This window comes from Lasioglossum baleicum, chromosome 4, assembly GCF_051020765.1.
Source record: "Lasioglossum baleicum chromosome 4, iyLasBale1, whole genome shotgun sequence".
In the NCBI taxonomy this organism is placed as follows: domain Eukaryota; kingdom Metazoa; phylum Arthropoda; class Insecta; order Hymenoptera; family Halictidae; genus Lasioglossum; species Lasioglossum baleicum.
Window position 1 is genome coordinate 12,383,104 of NC_134932.1, and position 21,379 is coordinate 12,404,482.

Sequence of the window (21,379 nt, forward strand, 5' to 3'; positions counted from 1 at the left end):
AGGGTTGAATCCCGATAAATTTGAGAATCTCGAAAAAATTTATCGAATCCACACCGCAGTGAAAGTAGGGCCACGGTAGAACTAGAAGCTTGCTCGACTATCGCAAATTAGAAGAACTGCTTTCGCAAAATAATATGCTCTGTACGTTATCTAAATTTCTTCCGTAGAAAGTTGCACTCGTTAAACGCTCGTCGCAGAAAGACCAACAACATACAAGCGCGTACAGATAACAATAAAAGAAGAAAACAACTGACGACCATTTAACGAGTGCCTAGCTCTACTAGAACTAGAAGCTTCGCTTGAATATCGCTGACCAATTAGAGCTCGCTTTGCAAGATGATGTTCGATGTGCGTTATTCTGTATTCTCCATAAAAAAAGATCCATTCGTAAATTCGCCTCTTTGAATGCTCCCGTCAGGGAGCATTTAACGAGTCAGGAAAAATTCCGTTTATACGACATAGTATTTTGCGACTCGAAAATTTCACTTCTCGATGAAGATAGTCAATGATGGAGAACGATAGCGCCTTTTGCAAATGACCCCCACATTCCAAGGTCGTCGAACACTCTCTCCGATCATGCTTTCAAACGTTTGCGCAGCTTCAACGACACTGGCGACCGCGCGCTAACTACCTTGGCGAGGCAGCCGACTTATCCTTCGATGCCATTGCGCCCGGAGGATTGTCGGATGACCTTGGTCAAGAAGGATAGAAGATCATCGATCGCGAGACATGGATCAGTCACCACCGAGAAGGAATTAAGCGGATGTACGACCGGATTAGTCGTTTGTAGTCCCACGTACAGCATGTACAGCTCGGCCGTCAAGAACTCCAATTACTTCGTGACCGACGACGAAGCGGTCAGCAGGTTTTGAAGAGACCACCGAGTATGACTATTGGGACAATCACGGTGACTTCTTTCGCCCATGCAGAATAATGCTACGCAACCTGATCGGTCTTCTGTAGCCGATGATTTGGCCCGAAACTGGAAAATCGATCACTAGACTGCGGATCTTTATGCATGTATCGCTTATAAAAATGTTCAAAAAATACTCGAGTATTAAATTCAACAGAATTTAGTACAATTTTTATTTATTATGAATCTACAAATGCTATTGCCAATGAAACTAGAATTTCATTTGGTACCACTTTCTTGAAATTTGTCTAGAAAAATTGAAAATTGCATAAACATCCGCAGTCTATCAATCACTAATTCGATCAATCATTGGCTATGACAAGATTCATTCTACTGAGACTTTGGGTACATACATTGGAGAGTCGTATACTCAAACGAAGAAAAGAACTCACTGAGGTTGCACCAACAGGCGTACCAGGACCACGCCCGAGGACAATCGAATCCCGTCTGATCAGTTGCGAGTCCGACCCTTTTTTACCCAGCCACAACTATCGTACAACTCTACCACTGCCCGTTTTATGACTTTCTAGGCTAACCCAGTTTTCTATCGAAGATTTTACGACGTTGTTTCTACAGAAAAAAACGTGTGCCCTGACGGTGGATATTTTTCGAGATCATTCGATTTTTAGATTTGTCCGAAATCTTCACTGCAGTACCTCGACCAGAAATAATCCGTATTTCCCACGGAACATTTCCTCTTCCATAAAAAGCATCTCGAGTTCAGAATTCCACTAAAATCTCAACTCATCTTCAAGAACCACCAGGCACCGTGTAAAATAACTTAGCATAAACATTTCATTCGTGACTGTCGAACGCACGAGTCCTTCGCACTTAATTATAATTCACTCTTATCTATCGACGCGAGTGACCAGTCGATCAAGTTTATTGGGAACCTGTGCTCCGTGTCGCAATAATACTCTTTTTACCGTGGTTCCCGATAACTGTGCAGAATTCGCGTGTTTAATTAGACTACCGAGAAAATAACCTGTGTCCCTTCAACCCTTGGTCTGATAACAAAGTAACATTTCGAGAGAAGAACGAATCGACCAAGGATCGATCGATCGTCCTGGATCCGATAGAATCCTGTTTTTCTAACAAACTTGGTCCACCAAGCGAGTCCACCACTCCCTACGTCGAGTCAAGAAGTTTTAAAAAGTTGCGAACATTATTCTTTGAAACGCAGAAATGAACGCAGATGGTTAAACGGATTCGTTTCCGGATCGACGATCGATATTCTCGAAGGGACTCGGCTCTAGATCTAGATCGGTACACTTTTTCATCCCAATGGTTGTATCGACTCCATTCAGACTGACTCGCGGATCCAATAGCCCATTAATGTTCGGATGGTGATTAATTTTTGTACAAATTACGAGAGCGGGCGTCGCGTTGTCTGTTTACGTGAGCCCCGTGTAGATAGAACGATCGATTCGCGGAATAGATCGAGGACCCTTGGCCAGTTTCGTCGTGTACACGCCAATGATACCTTTTAAGGGCACGATTAAGCACTAGGTAATTATGTACGAGATAGATTAGGCGATTAGGTCGTATGAAGCGTTAAGAATGGTGCACGCTCCGCTACCATGATGATTTCCAGAGAGGAAGAAAGAAAAGAACGAGAATGAAAAGATACGAGATTGATGATAGTTGTGAAAGATAGAGGAGGCAGCATGAGCTTCGATACCCGGAGCCATTTCAGGTCCGTTTCCGGCGGTAACAAAAGACTCCTAGCTCGATCAAGTTGTACCAATCCAGTTTCTACAAATTTAAATGCCGAGACTTCGGTCTGTGTCCAAACCTTCGAAACTTTCCGAATTCTTATGGTCACTACTAGGACTGTTACTTTTCCAAAGCTTCGACTCTTCGAAGATTCGAAGGACTCGAATTCAAAACTCCGTTTCTTTTAACCCTCTAGTAATTTACTACGGAGGCTCGAATTTCGAAGCTTAAAAAATTCGATTCTCGTCACCTTCGAAGTTTCTGAAATCGAAGCTCCGAAATTCGAAGCTTCGACTCTTCGAAGATTCGAAGGATTCGAATTCGAAACTCCGTTTCTTTTAACCCTCTAGTAATTTACTACGGAGGCTCGAATTTCGAAGCTTCGAAAATTCGATTCTAGTCACCTTAGAAGTTTCTGAAATCAAAGCTCCGAAAATTCGATTCTCGTCACCTTTGAAGTTTCTGAAATCGAAGATTCGAAGGATTCGAATTTAAAACTCCGTTTCTTTTAACCCTCTAGTAATTTACTACGGAGGCTCGAATTTCGAAGCTTCGAAAATTCGATTCTAGTCACTTTAGAAGTTTCTGAAATCAAAGCTCCGAAAATTCGATTCTCGTCACCTTTGAAGTTTCTGAAATCGATGCTCCGAAATTCGAAGCTTCGACCTTCGAACGAAAATAACAGCCCTAGTCTCTACTCCTAAAAAAACAAAGCTCATAGCAATAAAATGAGTTTGTTTGAAAGATGGGGCGTGATGGGGGTCTTTCTTGTCGCCGGAAGGGTACCATGGGAAAGGGCGCCGTGGGATTCCGTCGCTCAACCTACTTTTTCGTACAGTGGGGGAAGGTTAATATGCTGCTGGATATAGAACGTCCAATGTATTACGTGCAGATTTATGATATTCCGACAACAAAATACGATATTTTTCCACCGATAATACGTCTAGTCTGTAGGATTACTGTAGTAGTTACGTGTACGGAGGTCTCCAAGCAAATCGATTGTAAACCGACACAAAGATTACACCATATAGTCGCAGATGAAACCTCCGTCGGCTCAAATACCACGCGACAAAGTATGTATATTCTTAGAGTAAACGAACGTCCGCGTATCTAGTCCCTTGCACGATTCACAGGCGTTTTTCGAAAACAGAACAAAATATTTGAACAGCACATTCTGTTCAATTTTTCTACCAATCAACTTTTTCGTCGATTCTCAATTCACGCTTGATTGTTGCTAATCAAGCTTTTGTACGCATCATCGGACCAAAGATTTAAGCGTTTACAATCCCATGTTTTCTTTTTCAATTTTATTATATTGAACAGAATGTGTACTTAAACTTTTGTACCATGTTTTTGAAAAGCACTCTATAGTCGAAGCAAACTTAACCCGTTGTACAAGGTCACCAAATCGTGAAATTCATTGGTCGAACAGCCCAGTAGGCGTGGCCAAGCAATATAAGTGAGGGTAACTCCTCGGTGGCTTTGCACGACCAGACAGTTTCGTTTATACTATAGCCCCGTGCTATTTTTCTTAACTCACTATAGGTCAAAGAAGCACAATTAAGTACTCTCCTTCCAATACTCATTCTACTAATTTTAATCGCAGAACACAGGTATCGTCTGTCTCGAAACCTAACGACATGATTTACAGTATAGATCGTTTCTAGATCCACTTCGTTTCTAGAGCAGCATCTCTAGCTCCCCTTTTTCTCGTTGATTCCGTAACACTTTCCGGAGTGAAGTGTACTATACCAATGAAGTTTTGTATTCGAGACCTCGTCTTACGTTTTATTCCAAATCCGATAGAGTCTGTGGATTTAAGGACGAAAATGTCGATATTGTTTTTATAAATAGCAGAAAAGCAGCTCTAAAATTCTTTACGTAAGTCGAGGTACGACTATTGTATATTGTAAAATAGGTAGACAGTTGAAAATTTCCCCGAATTTCGTGCGTACCGTTCATTTTTTCCACGGTTTTTTTACGGATAATCGTTAATGAGGAGATCGTAAGCTCGAGATGAACGTCGAAGACCTATATCAGTATTACTAGTACTTAATCGGAGGACAACCTCGTGAAGGGCTGCAGTTCTTCGTAGCTATACTTAACCGATAAGCTAGCATATTTTCTAGGAAATCGCACTTTGTATTTGTGATCCATGTCAACTCTATCTTATAACTGTAGTTGCTCTTGCAACTGGTTACAAACAAGAAAAGAAATCAGCGTAACGTTTTCAATTCCAATGTATAAAAGCTACAGTACATATTTTACACTGTTTTACACTATTCCGTGAAGTTTCGTTTGTAAATTTACCTTTTTCCTTTACTCTATAATTAGTGCATTGAATCTCAACTTTGCTATGAATTATTAGGGATCTACCAATACAAAGTTGCGACATTAGTAAACTTTAACCCCGGAACTACCGAACGGTCGAACCCTCTAGCTTTTAACACCCCCAGATAAGCAAAGAAGCTCGTTTCTATTTTACAATCCCCAACAAATTTCCAATAAAGCCATCGCAGTTTCAACAGATCATAAACGATCATGTTCGGTGGTTCCAGGCTTGACGGCGTTTCGTTTCCTCTCCGCGCTAAATAAATCAATTCCAATAACGTGTAGCTTTGTAACATTTACCGCGTACTGCATTATAAACGAGTACCGGAGACTTTTCGTTCGTTTTTTCGTTCGAGTCCAGACACAATTGAGCGAGATTGTGCTTACGTGAATCACGTGCCAAATTCTAGGATTAAATAATGTATATTAAACAAGCTTATGCCCGCGATAACCGGGCGATTATGTAGGCTTGCCTTAACTTAAGGACCGTTCATTACGAGATAAGAAACACCCGAGTGCAACCCTTGTTGGGCGTAATCAAACTTCTCTCACCGGAGAGAGAAAGCGATAGTGAAAGAGAAAGTTAACAATAAATTTCTAAAATTTCGTAACTCACAATTCAATAGTTCTCACTGGTAATTACATACTACTATACTTTCGTAGCCTGCTTTTAAAGATGTTCCTTTTTTAAAAAGATTGCACACTGTGATTCGGCGAGAAACTTCACGCGAAAGCCCGGGAAGTCCAGATTTTGGTAATTGTTTGATTTTTGCACACAAATATATAAAAATACGTCGAACATGAACGAGTACAATTTTACTAAAATGTGGACTTACCTGGTTTTTGCAGCAAGGTCCCCAATTGTTCTTCGTTTCTTCGTTTGTTTCTTGTTTCTCTGTTTTACAAACGAGTTATGGCGAATGTTCCCCAGCAAGATGATTTCGCAGCAACCTGTATAACATTCAGTTTAGAGGGTAACTTTGTGTAATACACACGAATTAGTCTTTCGATGATAAACGCCAGACAGATTTCGTCCCCGTCGCGCGACTATCACGAGCAACGACTATAATCGCAAAGAACGACGCTCAATATTAACCGAGACTGTTTTCCACCCCGTTGCTCGTTGCAGTCATCTCGACTATTTAATGTATTTCGTATCGATATCGAGTACGGAGATCGATGGATCCTCCTGCTCTGGTTCTGAAAACAAAAGCATTGAACCGCTCTATTTCTATTTTATTAAGAAAGATTCTAGGATTAGCGGAAACGTAATTATTAGACTGTGGATGTTTATGCGAGCTCTCATGTTCACCAACTATTCACGTTTCATTGTGTTTTATACATTTCTATGTAACGCATAAAATCCGCGGATTAATAATAATATTTGTAACGTTTGCGATCAGTTACGCGATTTTACACGTCTCTGGAGCAGGAAGATCCTCTTAAAATGGCGATCATTGTAAAAAAACATTAAAAACGCTCAAAGTGCCGAATAAAGGAGACAAGCATGTAAATGTGGTTTGTATTATTCATTAAAATATTCCCCCAGAAATAGGTATTCAACAAAATGGAAAAAAATTAATTTTATGCAAGAAAGCATGTATATTGGTAAAAATAAATAATACTTTTATTTGATCCGCGACCAAGTTATTTAATAATGTGGAAAGGGAGTACACACCAGAAAATGCTTATGGAATATCATCACTTTATAAATATATTTTTAAATGTACAATTGATACATTTTACGAAATCTCAAACCGGGTCATTCATCAATCTTTTTCGTCATCAATACGTTTATTATCCAATGTATTTCATAAAATATACAAAGTACGTTACATGTAATATTGCCTGTTTTTCGGTATACAAGGACGTGTGTATCAAATTTTTCTTGGTGAGTCGTATCGTTATCGGGATTATTAATGGTAATTATACAGAAAAGGTCTGCCTACTCCGATTTTGATCAAATTTAAATTATAAATTTAAATACGGAAATCCAGAAGTATTCTTTCAAAATTGAAAGCTCACCCTATATATACATGACCAGAGTAAGACCATGTTTTCTCTCTCACCTCCACAGCGTCAAAATGTAAACACACGCCGCACCAGGACAGGCTTACGTTGCCACGGAGCGTGCAAGAATACGAAAAATTCAATACAGTATTAGCGATAGTTTTTTGCAAATATCTCGAAAACTAAAAGCGACCCCCCTATATTGGAAAAGGAAAAAGTTGTTCAAAATGTGTTGCTGTATAACATATTTAAATTTCATCAAAATCGGAGTAGGCAGACCTTTTCTGTATAATTACCTTATTAATTTCCTCTATATACGAATTTATATACTATAGAAAATAGTTTCACTGAAAATGACTGATTTTTAAATTTTTAGCGACAATAGTTTAACAGTTCCGATAATAATATGACCCGCCGAAATGCATTGTACACAATTAAAAATGTTCATTTTATGCATCGACTTATTCGAAATGACTATAAGCTTCCTCTATCTCATATATGTATATATATACTAATATTTCAGTTTAAAAAATAAATTTATCCTACAAGAAAGACACTCCTTAATAGAAGGAGGATAACAACTTGCCAAAGTTGATGCAATACGAAAGTTATTTCTCTGTGTAAATATATAAATACAGTAACCCAATAAGCAATATGCTCGATTTTGTACGAGCATCTGCGTCCGCAGAAGTACCGCTTTCTGCTGGCAGGGTGTGCTTGTGCAAAATCGAGCAAATTCCGAGCCTCCTCATCTTCAAGCAGCGTTCTGACATCATAATGCTCGCCATCTGCTGGCATCGCACGATTGCAGGCTGTGCTCGATATCTGCTCGAGGCCGGCCTGGCTGACTGGGAATGTACGCAGGCACTACTCACAAGACCAATTAAGTATATTTAAAGTTAGCAGAGAAATCCAATTAGACATCCAATTAGAATCCAATAGGATGAAGCAATTTTCATTGGAGTATATCTTCTGTATATGAAATCGAATTACATCCAGAAACATTTTGTAATCCAATGATCTAATACTGAACACTTCAAAGACACTGGCATGTATGATTTATATGATATACAGTTAGGGATTGCAATCCCGCGATGCGGGATCCCGCGTCATTAGTCCAGTCAACGAAAAGTCGTAGAGGGAAATGGAAGGAACACAATTTTTAATTTTGGGACTTTGTTTGGACTAGTTAGGAGGTAAACATACTAAAAGTCCCCACTCCTAGGAGGTGAGCGGGGTGCAGGGGGCACATAGTTTCCGAAATATAAGCGGAAAACCGAAAAAGGGATCTTCTACGTGTCCCCTGCACCCGCTCACCTCCTAGGAGTGGGGACTTTTAGTATGTTTACCTCCTAACTAGTCCAAACAAAGTCCCAAAGTTGAAAATTGTGTTCCTTCCATTTTCCTCTACGATTTTTCGTTGACTGGACTAATGACGCGGGATCCCGCATCGCGGGATTGCAATCCCTATATACAGTTACTCACATAATTGAGCGTACGCGAGCTATAAAAGTCTTATTTGTTCGATAAACAAAAAGAAAATCATTAAAGAATCATATTCAACGTTTACATACACAAGGTGAGATCTTAACAAATGATTAACAATTCCTTGTCAAAGTGATTGAGCGTACAGAAGGAGAATTAATTAGAAACTTGATTAGAAATTAAAAGTGTTTTAAATTGTTTCATCTGTATAGCCTTACAAATTATACGCTCAATTTTGTGAGTAACTGTATGCAATTTGCATGAATTTATTTATGATAGATGAATAAATAATTATATATTGTGTAAAAAATATGAAGACATGTCTTCAATTAAAAATAAGAAGAAAATTTATTATTTCCTTCAGATGTGTCAACAGAAAACCATGAAACTTAACCGAGATTCTAGATGAGCGCAACTCTTACCACGTATTGTTTCATCGATACAGTATTCATATAACATATCGTTAACAATATGTTTGGTATTCGAGTAAACTTTGCATTAAACAATAAAGTGATAAACTGTGTGGAGACATAGCGGCGCTAAACGTGAGTCGCAACAGCTACGGTAACTGGCGGAAGTAATTGATTATTGTTCCCCGTGCGGCATTTTAACAGTCTCACGTGTTCCATACTTTTCGATGAAATTACCTCCGAATAATCCACCGGATGATCCTTCAATTATCCATCAAACCGTGTTTGATTTTATGAATCCTTATGTCATCGATATTGTAAAACAACAAACCGCAAAGATCGCAGACGTAATTGTGGTTGATATTTAGATGATACTCAACCATCTCCCGAGTGGCGAATGTAAGGGAGTTCGGGCAATAGGGGCAAGTTAGGTTTGCCGAGGGTTCAATTGTTCTTCCACTGGTGGTGACACGTTCACTGATCGGTCCTCTGTATTCATTCGGCGACACTTGATACACTTCACCGGTTCCGGTATAGTCAATAATGTTCTGCGAATAAACAGTTACACGGGAATGGTTTACTATGAAATGATACGCAGATTTTTCAGATTTGTCTGAACAACCCAATATACCTGCGACCGCTGTTGCCCATAAGGTTGCGAGTCTACCGGTACCACTGGATTCGTGTACACCGGATAGATTCGCGGCTGGTGTCCTTGCTGCTGTCTTATATCCACCGTAGACACAGTTGAGGCAGCAGGTGCTGCCTGATTGATTACTATCGACATTCCACCGACCGAGGGATTCTTGTAATAATAGGAAGGAGGCGGGGGTCTCGGTACCGTGTGATTCTGCACTTGTTGCATCACTCGCTGACTTTGCATGGGCCCCTGATCAATCCCAGCGTAAACGTGCTCAGAATTCGGATACTGATAGTACACCGATGCGGGAGTGTTCATCCTTGCCTGGTTCTGAACATTGTGCTGGGCCTGACTATAGTTTTGGTTACCATTTGCAACATTGTCATTCCTCATTGCTGCACCACTACCCATGTTATGATTCTTCTCGGCTACCTCTCTTTTCAGATGTGGTTGTGGTAGGGGATACTTTGGTAAGTCGTGTGCCCTCGAATGACAAGTTTCGTACATATAATTATTGAAACCCGCGGTAGCCACGTTTGCCGTCAAAGGCGAATTCCCGGTAGGATTTTTATTCGAGTCTGTCGCGCTAATTACAGATCCCCGGTGGTTTATATTATTAGTACCGACTGTCGACGCTGTTTGAGTAGTCTGTGCATCGGAAGAACCTTTTTCCATCGTTGTGGGAACGCTTCCATCTGATTGGATAGCGCCACGTCGTACAATTATTTTACGGACAATGTTACAAGGCGGCAGATTCTTGTGGTACGCCGTTTTCGCGGAAGCTTGCGCAGAAGAGACTGCGGGATTCAGTTTTGAAGCTACTAGTTTCGCGTTGGTCGCTGTCCCTGGATAGAGCCTCGAGAGAAGTGGAACCTGGACTGTCCTACCAGTCCGAATAAATGTCTTTCCAGCTAATGTCTTGTTAACAGGTCTGCTCTGTTCGGCGGAGCTCGCAGGTTGCTGAAAAACTGGTACCCCCGGCTGGGAAGGCTGCGGTTGCTTTTCAGTTACATGAGTCAAATAATGCTGCCTCAAACATTCAGTAGTCTCGCAAGAATAATTGCATATGTGGCACATACACAAGTTACTTGTATCTTCTAAAAGCTCTGTTAAAGCTTTCACCCGCAGAAATCCGTGCTGTCGTTTCGTAGGCTCGCTTGCCTCTGCTTCTTTGATCGGATCTTCATCTTTGTCAGAATCATTCGTTATATCAATCACGTCTGTCGACTGAACATCGTTCTGTAGAATAGTTTGAATCCCAGAGTCCACAGCAGGATTTAACTCGGTGGTTGGCAACCTAGGTGCTGGCAATGTAGGTACTGGCGACGTAGGTACTGGCAACGTAGATACTGGCGACGTAGGTAGTGGCAACGTAGGTACTGGCAACATAGGTACTGACAATGTAGCTGCTGACAACGTAAGGGTTGCCAACGTAGATGGAAGTTTCTTTTGTTCAGGTCTGTCTTTGACTGCTGACTGGTTCTCTGGATACTCTGCTAAGTCGATTACCAACTCATTTTCAGAATCCTCTTCCTCGTTGCCTTCCAGTATACTAATTAATTTCTCCTTGTCAAGGTCTGCGACAGATTTCGAACATTCCGTGGCCTGCTTTTCTGTTGCTTTGTTCTCTTCGTCAGGCTCCTTGGTTGACAGCATTGTTTGAGGTATACTCTTCTGAGTCGTGACTTCATTGCCGTTTCTCCTTACTAGATCATTTAGATTGTGTATAACACTGTGCTCATTTAACAATTTCTCGGATTCAACACCAACATGGCATATCTTACAGACGTGTTCAGCATCCCGATAGTTCACCTTACAAGATATGTTCTGTCTTGTTGCCAACTCGTGCTCTTTAGCGTGCTCTTTGAAAGCATCCACGCTATCGCTATCTTTGTTGCAATATATACAAACGAAATACGGTTGCTTCACGTAATGGCTCAACCAGTGCTCATTGAACTTGTCGCTGTTCTCACTTATATCCATACAAATGCTGCAAATGTATGTTGTCGTCATAGTTTTAAGAGGCACGCACACAAACTGGGGCTCTGAGGCGAATTTATGCTCGTCCTTCATGTGTGCATACAACTGTAGTTTGCTGGAACTAGCATACTGGCAAAGACTACAAATTAAATGCAACTCTAATTGCCTTATTTCTGTAGCATCGGACTGTACAGTCTGACTTTTCTCTGAGCTATGTGCCTTACAGTTCAGTAGATGTGTCTTTAAATAGTCGTCGTTAACGAAAGCCACTTTACAGTTGGAGCAAACATATTCCGCAACATAAAAGTAATTATCCACATATCTGTTGGTAACAAATTCACCTGGTTTAAACGTTGGTCGCTGCTTCTTGGCTTTCGGGTCGATCAAAGATATTTTAGGAAACGATTGTTCGCTGGCTACCCAGAATGAATCCTTTGTGTGTTTAGACCAGTGGAGGTGAAAGAGCGATCCGATACCAATGAACATCACTTTGCAGATGTTGCAACGGAAGTCTATGGTGCAGTTTTTCTTGAAACGGATATGCATCTCTAAATGCTGACGCACGTCTTGAACCGAACTGAATATCATCCCGCAAGTAGCACAGAATAAATTTGGAGATCGACCGCTTCCCGGCCGGTTCTGATTACAAGCTGAATACGCTGGAAGACGATAATGAGTCTCCAAACATTCTATAGTTCGGAACAATACTCTGCAAGTGTGACACAACAGAACTATCTCAATCTGCAGGTAGTTGAAGTTGACGTCTGCTTTATTATGGCACTGGCATATCGTAAACAATGTTTTCATCGACCCGCCCCCCTTCTTAGTCGTTTTTGCTTTGTCCATCTTATTTATCACAGAAGTTACATGATTATTAGAATCACTTTCTCCATTGTTGATTGGTTTACTTGTTTTAGGATCAGTTTCCTTTACTTCTTCAGGAACCTTAACTGCAGCGGGTTTCGATGTCTGATCACTTTGCTTTTGCGCAGTCTGTGATTTCGAACTAGTTTTGCACTCATTCGTATTCGTTGAAAGTTTTTCAACCGAATTAGCAGCATTTGCCACAGTACTCTCTGTTATTTGGGTTTCCCATTCTGCAACCTCAGTTTGATGGTACCTCTTCTGCTTTGCAGCTTCGTACGCTACTTGCAGCTCACTCTCTGTGTGCAGGAAAATATGGGCTGCTAAATCTGCTCTCGTTGGAAATTCCTGGAAACACACGCTGCACTCGTTCGTCAGTTTACATGGTTTACATGAAACTTTCTTCTTTGACGAACCACCTTTGTGTTTCGGCAACTTCTTCTGTTGTCTTTTGTGCAACGATACATTTTTATCTGCAATATTGTCAGATGGAGCTACATCTTTGCAAATAATCTTGTCCATAGCAGACTGTGGTAGTGTTTGTCTCTCTGGCGTCAAAGGTGGAGGTTGTAATATTTCTTCAATGTTATCACACCTTTCAGAAACTGTATGTTTTGGTTTTGATGAAGGGAGCTGTTGCTTTGCGTGCTTAGTTAAATGTTGTTGCAAAACGGAATAATTGTCGAAGTAGAGGTCGCAAACAATGCATTTATAATTACTGGAAGATTCTTTAGATTTGCTAGAATCTTTGTTCTCTGTAAGTTTTTCATACTTTGTTGGAGAAGTTATGGGGACACAGATCAACACACTCTTCTTTCCATCCGTCACCTGATTCCTAAAGGTTATGTCTTTCGATTGATCTTTTATTGTAGAACTGCTGTGTCCTGCAATATGAAGATTTTCCATAGTATTAAAAGAATCCTTACCTTTCGTTTTTGCAGCACTTCCTTTAGGTGTAAGAACAATAAAAAATTTACCAGACTTTCGTGGAGAAGGCAAAAGAGTTTTAATTGTGCTTTCAGATGCACTCGACGATCCTAATTCTTTGGTAGATCGTTTTGGAAGATGCGAAGATACAGAATACCCAATGGCGCCGTCAGACATCATCTTGTATAGTTTGTCTTTCTTCAATACATTATTAGAAAGTCTTTCTTTTCCTACAGCTCCTTTCCTTCCTGTTATATTTTCCGAACGCAGAGAGATGTTCAAATCTGTCGATTCGCTCTCAGTAGAACATACATTAGACTCTGTGTTATTGTTGTCAGGCTTCGATCCAGCGGCAACATTCTTCGAATAAGCTACACCTGGGATTAAAAGATTTTGAGTCGTACATATAAAATTACAATTCGGCGATGGATCTATATTTCTCTGTGTAAGTTTTTCAACCTCTGTAGCTGAATATTTATTACCACATGAACTTTTGATATGTTGCAAATCTACCAAAAGGATCTTCGCTTGTTTAGACAATTTGTATTTCTGTGTAAACCCACTCTCAGATATAGATCGTCTCCATTTATGCTGTTGTATCTCTCCAGCTTCACCAACTAATTCATCCATAGGTTTAAAACTTGTATGTTCTCTCGAATTGTGTACAACATTTATTTCTGTAGGTAACAAGCTGGAAGCACTGTCTCCTGTAATGTTTTTAGTACTTACTTGAACTGCATTCTCTGAAGCGTCCGAGCTACACTTCGTATTTGCAGTCTCAACATCAACTTTGTCACTTTTAACATGCATTTCTTTGTTTTCAACATTCGCTATATAAATATCCGTATCTTCATTCTCAACATCTGCATCAAGACCCTCAACAATGACATCAACATGTTGACGTGCCACAACTGCTTGCATACTCTCAACAGTTATTCTTTCTTTCCTGTCTTTTGCTCGTGTACTCTCAACATTTATTCTTTCTTCCCTATCTTTTGCTCGTATACTCTCAACATTCATTCTTTCTTCCCTGTTATCTACTTCTACATTCTTAATGCCAGGATCTTCTTCTTGCTGAACCAGAGGTTCCTGAACACCCACTTTGTTATTTTTAATATTTACATCTTCATTTTCAACAGGTGGTTCGCTATTTACAATACCTGTTTCCATACTTTCTTCGTCAGAAAATCTAAGTAATGGATTCTCTACATCTTCCTCATCAGTGTGTTTATCAGCAGTCTTTGCAGTTACCTTTTGCGGTGAACTCAATTTTAACTTCTTTATTTGCACTGGAGTGTCTCTACGTAATTCATTGCATTTACTAGTATCCGCAATTTCCTTTTGCAGTGTACTCAATTTTGACATGTTCGCTTGTATTGATGTTTCGTTATGCAATCGGTCTATATCAGACTCATCACTGGAATCGTAAAAAAGTTTACGTTTTCTTTTGGATATCAACCTGAGTTGGTACAGGTCTTCGCTGTCTGTTACGCTGTTATTATCATCAACTTGGTGGTTCCAAGAACAATCACTTTTGCTAGGACTCGTTAAGCCAATGTCCTCGGTTTGTGTCACAGCTATATTTTGCGTGACTATCAGCTGTTCTACTGTGTGGTTTTGCTTATTGGTAGCTACTTTTGCAAATGATTGTGCTAACTTATTAATTACTTCATCTATTCTATTTAATATTATGATTGGTTGCTTAACAGTTTTTAATAAATCTTTTTTACATTGTTCATGGTTGCAAAATGTTTGTACTTTGGAAGCTGTTTTAACTTGTAACCGTTTCCTGCTATGTACATACTTAGCATTTGTTTCTGGTACTTTTTCATGAACATTTTTATGTACAGTCTTATTATTATCTACAGTTATATTAATTTTGTTACTCTGTATTTCTGTAAGAACCGGTACGCAATCTTTGTCGCATTCCTCAGTATTAATAGTGTTCTTTCTTCTTCTCTTTCCATACCCGTAAAACTTAAAAAGCGGTCTTTTTATCGGAGTCCTTCTGAGAGGTACAGCTTTAGACGATACATCTGGGGTCAGTTTTCTCAACTCTGAATCCGGTAATCTTGTAAGTCTTACGGTCATTGGTTTACACACTAATTTGGAGGAGTCTTGTACCATGCTACTTTCATTTTGCAAATGAGTTACATTAACAAGCGTAGGTTTCTTTTTCAAATAATACGATTTATATTTGAACAGTCTAACTCCATTTTTCCTTGGCGTGTGTGACATTGGTGGTACATTGATCGTACTTTCCAAAGGACAATCGGTGGTAGAAAAATCTGTGCCGTCCATTTCGTTATTAGCATTCACCATTGCTATTAAATACAAAGAAATTATTATACACGCAATATTAACAAAGAAACCGAAACCGGTAAATTGTTTCTTTTTAACACCGAGATTCCCTTGCAGGTCAACATTAAATCACTTTTAACGGTTTTTCTTTTAAAAATGAATAATCGTGATGATGTAAAATGTAAGCATTGCAGTAACAAGCATCAACGTCCAATCAAAAATTAACTGAATCGTCGGTGATACGATTATCTTTTACGTACAAAGACAGTAGAATGTTCGAATATTTACTATGTAACACTTTGAATGTATCATTTTTGGAAGAAGTATGATAATGTGTACATCAGATGAGGTTACATACCTTCGTCAAAAGGAAATTAATGTCTCCGCGCTATCACAGAAATTGTAATATTACTTATTCTCTCTTGCATTACTTGTAATATTTCTAATAATCTGTAGCATCCATTATAATCATTTCCTTTTGTATATATGCGTGACTCACAAACCTCACCATTATGTTATAAGATGGATGGAAACACATAGCGAAACTGAGTGAAACCTGGTGAAACCCAGTGAAACCGAAACCCAATGACTAATACGTAGTAACGGTCAGCAACGGTGCAACTGGTCTCGCGTAAGCGTGTTCAACGCCACAAATTGGACAATTTTATTCAAATTTTATTTGTTATATTTCTGTATTTCTTTTTAGAATGAAAAGGATGTTTATATAAACTCTAAAGTTTTTCGCAACATTTATTTTGTATGGTACATACTCCGCTTATGGTGGTAGGCACTAACGCGCCTATAGGACAAGATTTTCAAATTTACAAGTCGAACATATACATATTCTACAATCTACAAAATGTAACACTTTTTGCAATTTACACTGTTGTAAAAAGAAAACATTTGTCTATCTATATGTATAAAGAAATGAAATGTGTATATGTAGAAATGTAGAAATTATGTAGAAAGTATACTGACGCGTGTTCGCAAAAATATACAAGTCAGTTTGAAAATTTTAAGTTACAAATCACCAATCACCAATCGAATGAAATAATTGAAATGAACAGTTCCTATATCGTTTTATTACTAGACTAGAAATCTTTATGCAAAATAAAAATTGTCTGCATCGATTGCAAGAAATGGAAATTAAAGAAAAAATCGTATATACATTAATTTTCAGTTTTCAAAATGTTCTAACAATTTTCAATTTCACCTACTCACAATTTTCTTATATATAAATGCAAAAATGAGTATTAGAAACATGAATTTACTATTTTTAACGTATTAAAATAATTAAAGATTGAAAGAATGTTTTACGTGGCCCCACTGAATGCACAAAATCTTTATTTTACATAAAGATCCGCAGTCTATATACATTAGTTATTACGATGAGGAAACCGTGAATGGTCTTGGTCCTCGTAAGTAACACATTCCGTTTGTTCCTTTTATGGTCAACATGGATTGGACACTTTCACCCGAACGAGAAGAATCATCCAATTGGATGAGTCTCGAGTGGGGCATTTCGTCCGCAAATAGTGTGCACAGTATCCCCGTTCGCCGCGTGACGTCACCCCTTTTGTTACGTCACGTGTTTACATGTTTTATATATTCGATGTAGGCTGATGTAGGCGCATACATATTATATGCTGAGCTGAGGTGTTTGAGTTTGAGGTGTTTCTACAGGGCCATCTATATACGCGAAGTCTTGTTGCGTGTATACTGAACACTGTAGCGAGCCTTCTATGTACGGTTCTTTGCGTTAGAAAACAATGTCGAGGATTCTCAGGTGTTCGCCGATATTTGAACTTGAAATTTCGCATACGTATTAGATAGAGAGAACCAGGACAAAATGGGCAGTTACGCGAGTCGGATTGCGTCGATGTCAAACAGTGCAGTGCACTCCGTGCACTCCGTGTACCGTGGCCGTAAACGAAAGTGCATCGAAGAAGATGACTTCGATTCTGAATCAGATTACATCGATCGCACGCTGCAAACGCCGAAAAAGTATGTCCACAACAACGCTATTTACTGTTTATTCATTTCGCGGCGAATTTACGCGATAATATTGCGATTAACATTCAACGTGGTCAATGAAAATAACACTTTCTTCCGTGAACGATGCACGATCAATGTAATAATGTCAATCTATTTCTCTGTTTACGAGTTTTGTACATTTGCAGAAGAAAATTGCTGACGACAGCACAGTATATCTACAAAACTTTGTTTCAAGAAGAAAAAGGCAGTGATATAACTGTGCTCATGCTAGGGAAAGCATGGAGACTACATAAAGTTTACATTAGTCAGGTAAAGTTATTGGGTCAATGCTTTTTGTATGTATATATGTACCTTGTACATAATGCTCTTGAATAAGTTACGTTGTTCGAAGGCTTGTCACACACAATACTCGAGAATTCAGTTCATTCATAAATGCAGTACTTACTTGATTGTATTCTATATACTATAATTCATTACACAGTTTTTAGATATTATTATTAAAAGATATATTTTCCTTTCAGAGTCCATATTTTGCGAGTATGTTTTCCGGATCTTGGAGGGAAGCGAACGAGACGGTCATCAGTGTGGAAATTGCTGATCCCAACATCACATTGGATTGTAAGTAGTATTTATGAAATATTAATAAAGGTTTCTTCAAGATTAATTAGAATAAATATTTTAATTTGATATATTTTCAGCTCTCTTGACAGTCTTTGGTTCCTTTTACCAGGACGAAGTGAGTCTAGAACCAAAAGATGTTATATCGATTCTGGCTACCTCCACTTTATTCCAATTGCAAGGGCTAATCGACCAGTGCACGGATATTATGGTGGAGACAACAAACATAAAAACTGTTGTCCCTTATTACAATGCAGCCGTGTCTTATGGTGTCCCAACGGTAAAGGCGGCAGCAAAAAGGTGGTTGGAAGTGAATCTTTTAGGCTATGGATGGTTACATCCGACTTTCTTGAAAGAAATTACACCAGATCTGATGGCTGAGCTAATTGCTAGCCCTGATTTAATTGCTATGCAAACTGAGTTCTGCATATACATGATGCTGAGAGTATGGTAAGCAAATACATTACATAGAAAGTATTTCTAAATGGCTTTTCTATATTATAACGAATGTTGCAGGCTTTTTGTTCATATACACAATAAAGAAGAAACACTACAAATCGATGAATATTTTCGAAATCATAAATGGACGGAACCTTTTCTTATAACGGAGGAGGGCAGAGAATTTGCGGCGCCTTTCAAAGCACTGAGAATGAAGTATCTTTTATTACACGACCAAGATGTTAAAATTTTATACAGTGATAATTTGATACCGCACGAATGGTTGCACGACGCGTATAAGGAACAATGGTTACATTTATTAAGAATAGACGCGAATAAAGACCGAGGGTAAGTTGGGAAATTTGCATACTTTCTAAATGTATCCCTTTACTAGGCCAATGGACGTAGTAGTGACTCTCGAATATGTGCCTTCTTTTTTCTTCCCTTCCTTTTTACATCCAGCTTCGAGGACAGAATGTTCACTCTGAAAAATCTACTCTCTTGTTTGTCCATCTACTTTAGGTACCTATGATAACTACTCTACAAGTAACAGTCCAATGAAATGGCAATCGAGGGATGTAAGTATCATGCTAATATATTTCTTTAACATTTTAGACCAAAACAAATGAGCGAAGAGGAGTTCGCACGCGAATGTTTTCGTTGCGGAAGATGTATTGAAAAGGCTGGGGAACATACTTGGAGATGGACAGCGTTTCATTTTGGACTAAATTTGGTCGTATGCTTGGACAGCACTACTTTGAGGATTAAGAGGAATCATAGATTAGATACGGACCTTATCAAAGCTAATCACAGCAAGCACAATATCATTCTAAAGTGAGTACAGTTACGAATTTGTCTAGTGATAAGAGTTTATCGGCTAATATCTTTATCGCTAATTCTGGGCGTATCTGTTTGCAGAGTAAGTTTAATTTCATTGGATGAACAACGTCAAGAGAAACACATTCAGAGTTCCGGTATGCTTAGGTTATTACTCCACAAGAACGAAGAGGTACGTGTAACTATATGTTTAGGTTTCTTTGGTGCACTGTACCTTCATGAGAATAAAATCTGTATACTTGACTTTATAGAAACTAGTGATGTCTTTGGACAAAGAGCTTACTTATCCGTTGTATATATCGGTCAACATGCAAGTGGTGACACCGTTCGTATCCACGGAAGAAGAAAAATCCGCCGACATTGTCATATTCTCAGACACTTAGCACTTTGACAGTTCAAAGATGCTGAGCCCCGACGATTATCAAGCTTCTTTCAAATACTAATCCACAACCGTTCCACTTTCTTAATACTTTGATTACGAGTAAGCGTTATGATTAATGTCCTTTTTTTTGTTTTTATTTTTTTACTTTTACTCAGATTCACATTCGGAACGAATTTTTTTAATGTACATTTGTGGAGACATTGATTTTTATTAAAACGTCTACAAACTAGATCTAGTCGACTGAATACAATCGCGGCGTTAGTACGAGACAAATCTTGTTTCGTTAGTACTTTTTGGACCAGTGCAAATTTAGAGACTTATTTTTGTACAACGTAAATTCAAATCTTTACTGTTGCTAGAATTGTACGAATATCATTTAATGAATTGGTAACTTTCTGTCGATATATGTACGAAACGAGCTAAGAGATAAAAAAAAACAGTCATTACTTCACGTTCGGTGAAAGAGTGAGGGAAGGGAACTTTATTTCAATTCTGGCTCAGCTTCAGAATGAAAATGTCATACGAAACGCTACAGTATTAAAGCAGTCGTTTGCTTTCACTGTCGTTGATGCATTTAAATATTTATATCGCAACGAGGATACTGATAATCAATTAGTCTATGAATCGGAAGTCGAGATATTGCATAGACTCGCATGAAAGGACATGTAGTAATTATAGAAATGAATTCATATGTAGACACGCTGATAGAGTGATTCTGTGTCTTCCTGCCAACGATCGAAAATGTCGAACTTCGTGCCTTGCGAATATCGATCACGAAAGAGTATTCTGTGTACACAAGAATAGCATCAGTTTTTTATACGGTACTTTTTTAATTTTTGAAATATTTACTGCACGACTACATTTTTTCAACCAAGCATCGCGCAAAACACACACACACACACACACATGTTCCTTCGATTCCGATCTATTTTGCATGGTGCTATCATTCGATAAGTGAACAATTTTTATGTTTCACTTCTAGTAGAGACTATAACGTAAGAACGTATCCCAGTTAGTGATTAAGTCTTTTCTACTCTTAATTTTCAATTAACATCTCGATAGAGAAATATAATGTGTTCTAACGTAGCATTTGCTGTTTTATTCAGTCCTTACCTGTGTTGCAGTAATAATAATTGTAATAATAATTTGATACATGAAGGTAGATGCTCTATTTTATACTTTTGAAAGTTATATATTCATTAAAACCAAATGCGTCGACGTTGCGATACATCATTATCGATTCGAACGGATGTGCACTTTGCATGCAAATGCATTACATGATAATGCATTTCCGTGATCATGCTGACGAAACGTTGAAGAACAATTCTAACACGAAACAGAACGTTTCCACGATTAGCATCTAAATTAGTCTAAATTCTAAGCAACCGGGTGAATTCGTAATTTAAAAAAAAAGACTAATTATCTGGCGCTTTATTTAAATTCTACGTCGCCTTTGAATTATCATTTTTCTTTTTTTTTTTGTAACCATTCAACACTTTATTGGCAGAATATTCTCTGTACATAGTGAATCG

At 38.7% G+C, this 21,379-nt stretch overlaps 3 protein-coding genes across 7 annotated transcripts in view; 2 read left to right on the forward strand and 1 right to left on the reverse strand.

The window, feature by feature from the left end:
* LOC143207884 (high-affinity choline transporter 1) overlaps nt 1-7,141 on the forward strand; it is a 29,705-nt gene extending 22,564 nt beyond the window's left edge. For 2 of the 3 annotated variants that reach the window (XM_076421766.1, XM_076421765.1), the window contains one exon: nt 589-7,141. In XM_076421766.1, the coding sequence (XP_076277881.1) occupies nt 589-872 (284 nt within the window). In that variant the 3' untranslated portion in view covers nt 873-7,141. The remainder of the gene's footprint in view (nt 1-588) is intronic. The other variant, XM_076421767.1, reaches the window with a different exon arrangement.
* A 1,701-nt stretch (nt 7,142-8,842) lies between these two features.
* LOC143207882 (uncharacterized) lies at nt 8,843-16,615 on the reverse strand. Of its 2 annotated transcripts, XM_076421763.1 has the most exons (5): nt 15,936-16,614; nt 13,759-15,600; nt 13,327-13,653; nt 9,497-13,233; nt 8,843-9,413 (listed from the first exon to the last, which is right to left on the reverse strand). In XM_076421763.1, exons 2-5 carry the CDS (start codon nt 15,596-15,598, stop codon nt 9,129-9,131), a joined length of 6,189 nt encoding a protein of 2,062 aa, XP_076277878.1. In that variant the 5' UTR covers nt 15,599-15,600; nt 15,936-16,614; the 3' UTR covers nt 8,843-9,128. The 2 variants fall into 2 exon arrangements, with proteins under 2 accessions (XP_076277878.1, XP_076277877.1); XM_076421762.1 differs by having other exon boundaries at nt 13,327-15,600; nt 15,936-16,615.
* A 562-nt stretch (nt 16,616-17,177) lies between these two features.
* Gcl (germ cell-less) lies at nt 17,178-20,076 on the forward strand. Of its 2 annotated transcripts, XM_076421771.1 has the most exons (9): nt 17,178-17,581; nt 17,758-17,881; nt 18,094-18,190; nt 18,271-18,640; nt 18,707-18,976; nt 19,091-19,150; nt 19,244-19,462; nt 19,547-19,637; nt 19,717-20,076. In XM_076421771.1, the coding sequence occupies exons 1-9, from the start codon at nt 17,427-17,429 to the stop codon at nt 19,846-19,848; spliced, it is 1,518 nt and encodes a 505-aa protein (XP_076277886.1). In that variant the 5' UTR covers nt 17,178-17,426; the 3' UTR covers nt 19,849-20,076. The 2 variants fall into 2 exon arrangements, with proteins under 2 accessions (XP_076277886.1, XP_076277887.1); XM_076421772.1 differs by lacking the exon at nt 19,091-19,150 and having other exon boundaries at nt 17,181-17,581.
* The last annotated feature ends 1,303 nt before the right edge of the window (nt 20,077-21,379 follow it).

What these genes read in the sequence shown, in the direction of transcription:
- Gcl (XM_076421771.1), top strand. Translation starts at nt 17,427, where the DNA reads ATGGGCAGTTACGCGAGTCGGATTGCGTCGATGTCAAACAGTGCAGTG. An exon ending in GACGCGAATAAAGACCGAGG is followed by an intron (nt 18,977 to 19,090) that starts GTAAGTTGGGAA and finishes TTTTACATCCAG; the next exon opens with CTTCGAGGACAGAATGTTCA. An exon ending in AAGCACAATATCATTCTAAA is followed by an intron (nt 19,463 to 19,546) that starts GTGAGTACAGTT and finishes ATCTGTTTGCAG; the next exon opens with AGTAAGTTTAATTTCATTGG.
- LOC143207882 (XM_076421762.1), bottom strand. Translation starts at nt 15,598, where the DNA reads ATGGTGAATGCTAATAACGAAATGGACGGCACAGATTTTTCTACCACC. An exon ending in GCCTTCTCCACGAAAGTCTG is followed by an intron (nt 13,234 to 13,326) that starts GTAAATTTTTTA and finishes TTCATATTGCAG; the next exon opens with GACACAGCAGTTCTACAATA. An exon ending in ATGGGCAACAGCGGTCGCAG is followed by an intron (nt 9,414 to 9,496) that starts GTATATTGGGTT and finishes GTTTATTCGCAG; the next exon opens with AACATTATTGACTATACCGG.